General features: G+C 40.3%; 1 protein-coding gene across 4 annotated transcripts in view; it reads right to left on the reverse strand.

Annotated features, from left to right (window-relative positions):
• DENND5B (DENN domain containing 5B) overlaps window positions 1-10,327 on the reverse strand; it is a 190,003-nt gene that overhangs the window by 16,975 nt on the left and 162,701 nt on the right. For all 4 annotated transcript variants that reach the window (XM_032432830.1, XM_032387461.1, XM_032387462.1 and 1 more), the window contains 3 exons: window positions 6,261-6,389; window positions 4,219-4,340; window positions 404-549 (listed from right to left, as the gene is read on the reverse strand). In XM_032432830.1, the coding sequence (XP_032288721.1) occupies window positions 404-549; window positions 4,219-4,340; window positions 6,261-6,389 (397 nt within the window). The remainder of the gene's footprint in view (window positions 1-403; window positions 550-4,218; window positions 4,341-6,260; window positions 6,390-10,327) is intronic.

The raw sequence follows: 10,327 nt of genomic DNA on the forward strand, positions 1-10,327 counted from the left end.
TTTACAAGCCATAAGCATGGATGTCAGCTCTCCTGTCCTTTTGTCCAGATTCAGGCAGGGAGCATTTTACCGTTAAGGAAGAGAACCACTGTGGGAAAAGCATTTACTAGAATGTTCCCTACTTGCCTGGTTCTGTGCTAGGCATTGGCAATCATGGAATAGGACCTAGCAAAGCCCCAAGGTATTCCATTGCAAGTAGAAAAATAGAGCTTAATAATTAAAATTATAGCAATAAAAAAAAAAACTGTGTTTAAGACAATTTTAGGTGTATACTCACAAAAATGATCCTGCATGCTTGAGTACTTCTTTTATTATTTGAGGAAAAATGAAAAAGTAAAACTGGAATCCTTGTGAAGAACTATGTATGACATTTTCTGCTAAGAAAGGTATTGGCTGAACCTACCTCAAAAGTCATTTCGAGGAGGTTTTTGGGAATCTGCATTACTCCCGTGTCTCCTAGCTCTCCTGATACACAGATCCAAGGGTTCGATGTGATGATCGCATTGCTCAGCTTTTTGATGGGGATGATCACTGACCTATATGGAATCACTGAAAGAACAATGCTAAAATTAAGTAAAAATTACAATAAAATTCTCCTGATAATAAAGCAAATATATATTAATGACTCTGCTGGCTTTCATAGGTAGTTTGCTCATTATGATCTATCAAGATATACTTGAACAAAGAGATGAGATCGCCTCTTCCAGTCTAGAAAGATGAGGTCCAGTTTATAAATCACAAGTCTCAACACTTTCGATGGTTTCCATGGCATCTATATCACCAGGTATGCATGGCATGCAGAGCATCACCATGGTGATATATATAACTTCTACGTTTACAAAAAAACAATCCCAGGCATTAACACCAGAACTGACTGCTATACAGAATTTTCATTGCTTTAACATTTTAAATTTTGTTCTAAAATCAAGTATATAAATGAACATGGTTACTGACATGGTTTTGTAGGTAAAAGGGGATGAATGACTTCTTGGACACTATCCCCTTGTTGCTAATTTTCTCAGGCAATGTTTCAGAACGTTCCCATCCCAATTTTTTTTAAAAAGTATTTTATTTATTTATTTGATATATAGAGAGAGACAGTGAGAGAGCAGGAACACAAGCAGGGGAGTGGGGGCGGGAGAAGCAGGCCTCCCGCTGAGCAGGATGCCCGACATGGGGTTCGATCCCAGGACCCCAGGACCACGACCTGAGCAACGACTGAGCCACCCAGGCGCCCCATCCCAATTTTACACCATGATAAGCAAAGCCAAGAGTAATACCCAATGCCATTCTGGACCTAACATAAAGTCTATAAACCACAATTTGGAAAGCTATCGAGGCCACTCAGGAGGTACAAGAGGAGCCCTGGGGAAAGAATCAAAATGTAGAAAGAAATCTGTGTGCAGTCTTTTCCTTCTGAAGGCTCTTCAAAAGGCACACCACTAGATGTCACTGTCCTATCACCGTCTTTTGCTCAAACAGGATGGCTCGCTATACATTGTGCACTCCCTCCATTCTCTTTTAAAAATGGGGATGGCTCAAACACACTGGCGCATTTTTATTCCTCAAAGTCATGCTTGTTTTTTTTTTTTTTTAAAGCAGGGTAGAATCAATTTTTGTTGGTATCCTTGGGATTTCTGCTCCTTTAGTCCTAAGAAGGGGTATTAGAAACCCTCCTTGAAAGATCTACACATAGGATGATACACATTTATTGGACAAGGTGCCCAGATACAGCCTCAGAAAATGAGATCGTGGTTCAATGCACTTAGATGAGGAAAGTGAATGGGATAAATGGTTCATTTCCCTAATTTTACATAAACGACTTTCTTTATGTTGGGTGAATAACCTCCCTTTCTGTCTTTTCATTTTGGCTGAAGGAAAGGAAAATGTCAGAGGAAAGGCCATACTTTCATGGTTTAGTAATCATCAGAATCAAATGGGTTTAGAAACTGAAAGCAGAAGAGGTTAGTGCAAGACTTTATTTTAGGTGCCAGAGGCTTCTTTCATTCCTTTCACGGAGAGGATTAAAAAAGCTGCAAACAAAAAAAGAAAAAAAGGGTTTAGGGTCAGCAGTTCTGAGGCTGCAAAGGGACCACAGATGCACAAAAGTGACTACATAGAATAAGGAGTAACATTATTAAACTTAAACTATTTCTTTCATGAAGATCTCAATTCCTCGAAGAGTTACTTAAATGAAATCTATAGATATAGGCAGGATCTTAGAAATCGTAACTACCTCTGCTATTTCTTCTCTTTTAAAACTGCACCATCTTGGCTTCTTTTTTAAAAAAAGAAAGAGAGAGGGAGAGAATCTCAAGCAGACTCCCCACTGAGTGGGGAGCCCCGACACAGGGCTCGATGTCACAACCCTGAGTTCATGACCTGAGCTGAAATCGAGTTGGGCGCTTAACTAAGCCGCCCAGGTGCCCCTAACATCTTAGCTTCTTATACCAGCAGTAATGTACTAAACTGACTGATAGTTCAGATACTAATAGATAGTTGATAGATATTACTGGTTGGCCCAATACCCAGTTCAGCTCCATTTTTCCTTGTCTGCTTCTATCAGAGACTAGAAAGCCAAAACCTACAAATTTTTGGCCAGTAAAATGTTATATTTATTGGGATTTCTTAGAAAATCCCTTTTCTAGCACAGGTTCTGCCCTTTCCTTCTTGGCACTCCTTCCTGCTAGAAGGTGGATTGAGAACAGCCACCTTGTGACCACGAGGTGATTAGCACACACTGAGGACTGTCTAGGAAGAGAGGGACAAAGACCCTGGGTCCATGAACGTACTATGGACTATCTTGAAACTTCTCATTATACAAGAAATATGAAACCACCTATTTTTTTTTTTTTAAGATTTTTATTTATTTATGTGACAGAGAGAGACACAGCGAGAGAGGGAACATAAGTAGGGGGAGTGGGAGAGGGAGAAGCAGGCTTCCTATGGAGCAGGGAGCTCGATGTGGGGCTCGATCCCAGGACCCTGGGAGCATGACCTGAGCCGAAGGCAGATGCTTAACGACTGAGCCACCCAGGCGCCCCGAAACCACCTATTTGTTTAAAGCACTGTTTTCCAAGTTTCTGATTCTTGCAGCAAAACACAATTCCTAACTGATAGAAGTAAAAATTCTCCAAAGTGGGGAGTGAAGAGGAGCTGCTGCACATAAGCATTAGTACTCGTGAATAGAATAAATGCTATAATTTGACTTTCTATCAAAAACACATATCCAGTCAGCATTTACTCCCTCTACAGATCGACATTATTCAGTGAGGTCTTGAAGTCTTTCTGAATCATCAAAGTTTAATGATGTTCACAGTTCTATATGTTTATTATGGTATGCTGATTTTTAAAATTTTATTTATTTATTTATTTTAAAGATTTTATTTGACAGAGAGACACAGCGAGAGAGAAACACAAGCAGGGGGAGTGGCAGAGGGAGAAGCAGGCTTCCCGCTGAGCAGGGAGCCTGATGCAGGGCTCGATCCCAGGATTCTGGGATCATAATCTGAGCAGAAGGCAGATGCTTAACAACTGAGCCACCCAGGCGCCCCAAAATTTTTTGTGTTTTATGTAAGATACTGGACCATTTGTTTAATAAAACATTCTTTTTTTTTTTTTTTTTTAAGTAAGCTTTAGGCCCAACATGGGACTCAAACTCATGACCCTGAGATCAAGAGTTGCACGCTCCACGGACTGAGCCAGTTAGGCGTCCCTAATCAAACATTCCTTTTTAACATCCAGCCCATTTCCTCCTGCAGACTGGGCTTCCTGGGAAGCAGATGAAGTCAGAAATCAGCATGCAAGATGTTGCTCCTGGGATCACCACGTGGCTGAGAGAGAAGCTGAGCTGTGACGCAGTCACAGTGAAGTCCTCAGCTGATCCCATAGGTAAGTTCTGGAACAGCCCTATGATAGTCCTAGGATGCTGGCTGGCCCTGCTAGGAGGGATCATCTTGGAGGGTTGGGTGTGGAGGGGGAAGGTAGTTTGTTCTGGTGAGGCCCTCCCCACAGGGGCTGACAGCTGAGGGCTGCCTTCCCGCAGTCCTCCCAGCTGCTGGGGCACAACCTTCATTCCTAAATAGAGGTCTGCTGCCAGCCTCACTCACAATGTCTATCTCATTGTACTATCATGTATCTCACTTTGAAAAATATAAACTCTTATTCCATTAGTTGCCTGAGCAACTCTTCACTTAATAGCCAGTTCTCCAGACTTACTGATAGTGGTGAACACACTGGTGAAGCAGAAGTAGTCAACTGCATTGAGGGAAAGAAGATGGTAAAGAAACTGCTCTCTTTCTTCTTCACAGCGTAGAAAAGCGTAACGCTTATAAAGCTTCCTAGGAATGGGTAAGACAAGCACAAAATAATAGTATATTTTTCACGCTTTTCATTATGTCTGGCACTAAAAGTAAACAACTTCACTTAGTCAAAGCCAAATACATTAATTTTACTTTTAGGACTCAGTCCTAAGAATATAATATGAAGTACGGGCAAGGTTTACTCACAAATGTCCACTAAAATGTTATTTGTAAAAGGAAAAATGTATCACGGTATATGCATATATTGGAATACTGTGTGAGCACTGAAAATAAAGTTTATGAAGTGTTTTAACAACAACAACAAAACTACTACTAAAAATAACAAGTAATTTTTATTAAGCACTTACATTTAAGCACTTTTCCAAATGTTTTATAGTTGTTGATACATTTAATCCTCATGATTACCCTATGAAGTAAGTCTACTAGCATTCTCATTTTATAAATTAAGAAAACAAGAGATACAAAAAACTTAAGTATCTTGTCCAAAGTCATTCAAATAGTAAATAGTAAAGGCAGTATTTGAACATAGCCATTCAGTCTTCACAGCTTAAACTCTTATGATACAGTGAAATGTCTATAATACACTAAGCTAAAAAAAGGATGATACTGGGGAGCCTGGCTGGCTCAGGTGGAAAAGCATGCAACTCTTGATCTTGGGGTTGTGAGTTCGAGCCCCAAGTTGGGTGTAGAGATTACTTAAAAATAAAATCTTAAAAAAAAAAAAAAAGGATGATACTGAATTGTAAATACAGTATAATCTTAACTAAGAGAGCATGCATAGAAGAAAGTACAGAAGAAAACGTGAAATACTTGGTATTTACCTTTATATAGTGGGATTTTCTTCTTCTTCTTTAAGTAAGCTGTATACCCAACGTGGGGCTCGAACTCATGACCCAAGATCAAGAGTTGCATGCTCTACCAACTGAGCCAGCCAGGTGTGCAACTATATGTATGTATGTATGTATTTGTAAGTAAACTGCGCCACATGTGGGGCTTGAACTCATGACCCTGAGATCAAGAGTCGCATGGCTCTACTTACTAAGCCAGCCAGGTACCCCCAGGCACCCAACCTTTATGTAGCACTTTATGTACTTTGGCCACAGTGGCCATGACTGATTTATAACGGGCAGGGATGGGTGAGGGGAGTAACCAGTTTCAGAGAGTAAGATCAGGTTCACAGGTTATACCTCACTTTGCATTCTTTATCAAACCTACTCTTTGGACATTAAGACTCATCTTAAAATGCTCCAGGAGGTAAGTAGCCCAATCGATGATGTGTACAAATGCAAAACTACAAAAAGAATGTTACCATGATGAGATTCCAACACACAGTCTTGAGATCTTTGAGATCTTTGTTGAATTTTTTGCATAGCTTTGCTCTAGAGACCTAAGTCCTCAGCCTTCAAATTAGGTCTAACATATATATTATATAGATGATGCATTTTATCTAAGAGGGTTTCTTGATGGAGTAAAGGGAAACCTATTAAAACAGTTAACAATTAAGTAACATGCATTTGATTGCTTTCCTGGCTCTAAACTATTGAATGTAAGCATTGGCAAGACTCTCAAAAGAAAACTGTTAATGCAGACTTTTTTTTTTGCTACTTCAGGTTTTGTTGTGATCTTTATGATATAAGGTTTACATAAATTCAACCTATATTTTGGATGTTACTGTCAGCCTGTGTGGACTAGTTAGCTTTTTTTCTGGTTGAGAACAGAGCAATCTGGCCTTTGGCTGTCAAGTATGGTGTGTCCTCCCAGGTAAAATCAAATACTATGTCAAACCATGGAGTTTCCAACGCACATGCCTGTTAGAAAGAACACACGTGCACAGGAGTCAGCAATTCATGCTTAAGCTGCCAGTCTGCCAGCTTATGCAATCTGCTTTGCAGACACACAGGTCACAGAAGCAGAAATGTCTAAGAGGCTGTCTCTTACCTGGTGAGCAGCTGGTTGGAGAGCAACTGCTTGAGATGCTGGGACAAGAGCTTCTTTTCTAGAGATAGTCTTATCCATGCCCGAGCTCGTCCGACGTCAGTCTTGATCTCACTCATGTTCTGAATATGCCTACAGAACAGTAGCAACAGCAAAGATGTAGATCCTAAGAATAACCTTGAGCTGGAAAAGAACTAAAGCATTACAGCACTTTGCTCAGAACACTTCTTTCATACTTAGCAGAAGTGTGAATGGGTAATACACACTTTATGTTGATTAAACCATTCAAAGGTTCCATCTGAATCATGAATTCAGTCCCACATCAGAATTACATTACAACACATGTGCACAGGCAACACCCTCAGATAAAGCAGTTAACACTCGTTTATTCTTTCAGATTTTATTATGTTCTTGTTTCAGCCTCATGGTTACCTGTAACCTGGCAGTTGATTATTCTTGACCCTTAGGAAAATAAAAGTAAGTTTTTATTCAAAATAATTTGTCTAGTTTGACGATCTGCCACAACTTTAATCCACTGACTTATTTTTCAAGTAGTTTCTGGACAACATATGGAAAATATGAAATCTTACTTTCCTTGGCACTTGAAGACTGCCCTTTTTTTTTTACTTATACATTCAAAATTCCTTTTTTTTTTTTTTTTTAAAGGTTTTATTTATTTGACAGAGAGACACAGCCAGAGAGGGAACACAAGCAGGGGGAGTGGGAGAGGGAAGAGCAGGCTTCCTGCGGAGCAGGGAGCCTGATGCGGGGCTCAATCCCAGGACCCTGGGATCAGACCTGAGCCGAAGGCAGACGCTTAACGACTGAGCCACCCAGGCGCCCCTCTTTTTTTTTTTTAAAGATTTTATTTATTTATTTGAGAGACAGAGAGAGAGGTAATGAGAGCAGGAACACAAGCAGGGGGAGTGGGAGAGGGAGAAGCAGGCTTCAGACCGAGCAGGGAGCCCGAAGCGGGGCTTGATCCCAGGACCCTGGGATCACGACCCAAGCTGAAGGCATATGCTTAACAACTGAGCCACCCAGGCGCCCCATAAATTCAAAATTCTTAAGCATTTAAAAGACTTTGAAAATTGTGTGGCCACAGAAGAAATCATATGGTCAAACCCCAACTGAACGTTACATGTATGTATAGATTAATATTCTGTGTAGAAGTCAATGCTGTACCCAGAAGGACTGAGTTTATCTTACTTTTTTTGGTCTTTTTTAAAAGATTTTATTTATTTATCTGACAGAGAGAGAACGACAGCGAGCACAAGCAGGGGGAGCGGGCAGGCAGAGGGAAAGGGAGAAGCAGACTCCCCACCAAGCAGAGAGCCCGACATGGGGCTCAATCCCAGGACCCGGGGATCATGACCTGAGCCGAAGGCAGACATTGCACCAGCTGAGCCACCCAGGCGCCCCTGAGTTTATCTTCCTAAATGATTTTCCTCCTAAAGGGGAAGAAGGATTGGGCAGGAAGGGCAAGCCTAAGGGGCAGGGTAATTGTAAAGCCACTACAGTGAGTCACTAAAAAGTCTTTGTGATTGTGACCCACCATCCCTTCCTCTGATTTTTATGTCCAGAATGACTCATCCTAGCTGTAATAAATATTACAACAAACCTTTTTCTCTAATGATTCTAAGAATTCAGAATAAAGAATATCCTCCCTGTAAAATATACACATATTCTCTCTCTTTTTAAAAATATTTTATTTTTAAGCAATCTCTACACCCAACATGGGACTCAAACTCATAACCCTGAGATCAAGAGTCACATGCCTCACCAACCGAGCCAGCCAGACGCCCCTCTTTCTTTCTTTTATCCTTTTCTCCCTTTCTCCTTCCCTTCCTCTCTCTTAATCCTTGGATCTAAAGATTTAGGCCCTCATGCATCAGTACTGATATGTGATCAAAGACTCTTGATAAACGAGATGCAAAGCATTGTATCACGTTACACAGACACACTGATGAGGTGGCTTAAAAACAAGTTAGAATGAGGAATTAAAAGAAAATTATGTTCCCATTTTTGTAGTTCTTAGCCAACCTCACCTCATTTCTAAGAATTTTTTTCAGAATTTATGACATACTGATTTTATCTTTAAAGGGCTCATTCCAGTATACATGGTCATGAATAGAGAAAGCTGTTGTCAGGCAAGCCGCCTCATAGGCTCTGGTTCTTACTGATGGTGCTGGCAGTGGGGGGACACTTGACAACCCAATCTGGCACCTATGAAGCATGAGCCTATGAAGCAGCACTGGATCTTCCTCTACCCTGCTGACATTTCCCAAATGATGACACAGCTAACTCAAAGCAACACAGGGAAAACGCTCAGGCATTTGCCACTTAGAGTTCAACAGTATTTATAAGGTACCCTGTGAATGTAGTGCCAAGGAGGAGCTCACATAATTGAGGAATACCAAGCTGATTCAAAGTGTATTCACTGAAAATGAATCTACACTAGGTTTGATAAGCACTTACATTGTATAATCTTGTCCTCAGTATTCTTTCTATTCTAAAACAGTAAAATCGGGGTACCTGGGCGGCTCAGCTGGTTGAGCGTCTGAATCTTGATTTCGGCTCAGGTCATGATCTCAGAGTCCTGAGATCAAACCCTGTGTCGGCTCCGTGCTGGCTGTGGAGCCTGTTTAGGATTATCTCTCTGTCTGTCCCTTCCCCTCCCCGCAATCCTCAAAAAAAAAAAAAGATAAAAATAAAAAAAAAACATTAAAGCCTACTGAAGTAAGTTTTATGTTGGCCTTAACCAAGTTATCTGGAGACATGGTAGGTAAGAATGACAAAGTGAAAAATAATTATAATTTGAAAAAACAACCTATGTTTAAGGAAAAAGAGAAGGACTGGGATACATAATGTGCAGTCTATTTTAGGTAGCAATCAGCATTCCCATCATAAAATTATTTACGCTAGTTTTTTTTTTTTTGCAAAGAGGCATGGGAGTTAGGAGATGAGGCCTCCAGACTCTTCTCCTCAAGCCCATCTTATTCACTGGCACCAGGGAAGTAACTTTAAAATACTGGCTCCTTAATATAATTCCTTTGTTCCAGAACCTTCAGAAACTCACAGGATACAGTCTGAACTGTAGAGGCTCACATTTAAGACTTACTACTCCTCAGCCGCAACGTATCTTCCTATTCAAAAAAATTCCATTCCAGACAGCTGACTCATAAGACTTTGCATTCCATTACCTGAAGTACTTTCTTCTTGTTTCCCTATTTGATTCTATTCGTGTCTGAGACCTCAGCTTCTTCTAGATACCTTTCCATGACCACAACAGGCTTCCATGACCTCTTCAATGTATGAAATCCTATAGTCTAATTTGAATTTGCCATGTACAGCTTATCACTTTTCTCATTCTCTCTTGGTATACATTTTTCTCAGCTTGTAAAAGCTCCTTGGGGAAAGGAGCCCACTATTCCTTAGCAGCCCTGCAAACTTCTTTGTACCCTATAGGGCCTAGCACATAATAGGAGCTCAAAAACTCTGTTGCTTTGTAAATATCTATCTAACTTTATGCTTTAACAATTTTTATGTGTTGTGTTATTAAACTGTAATCCAAATCTATTTTTTTTTAAAAGATTTTATTTATTTAATTGACAGAGCGACACAGCAAGAGAGGGAACACAAGCAGGGGGAGTGGGAGAGGAAGAAGCAGGCTTCCCACTGGGCAGGGAGCCCGATGCGGGGCTCGATCCCAGGACCCTGAGATCATGACCTGAACCGAAGGCAGACGCTTAATGACTGAGCCACCCAGGTGCCCCTGTAATCCAAATCTATTAAAAAATTAGCTGTGCAGTTATACCATTTGAATCTGCTTTTAACTGGAATAATTTATTATAGATAACTACAATGGAATTCAACATATTATACAAGTATTACTTCCAAAAGAGATCCTGTTAATTCACAGAAAAGCATACATGGCATGGCTTAAATAACTTATTTACTTGATTTATTTCTAACACTGCTACAAAACTGTATAATTTAGAAAAAAATTTTTTAAAGATTTTATTTATTTATTTGACAGAGAGACACATAGCGAGAGAGGGAACACAAGC

The sequence above is a fragment of the Phoca vitulina genome, unplaced genomic scaffold (genome assembly GCF_004348235.1).
Source record: "Phoca vitulina isolate PV1807 unplaced genomic scaffold, GSC_HSeal_1.0 scaffold49, whole genome shotgun sequence".
Lineage (NCBI taxonomy): Eukaryota > Metazoa > Chordata > Mammalia > Carnivora > Phocidae > Phoca > Phoca vitulina.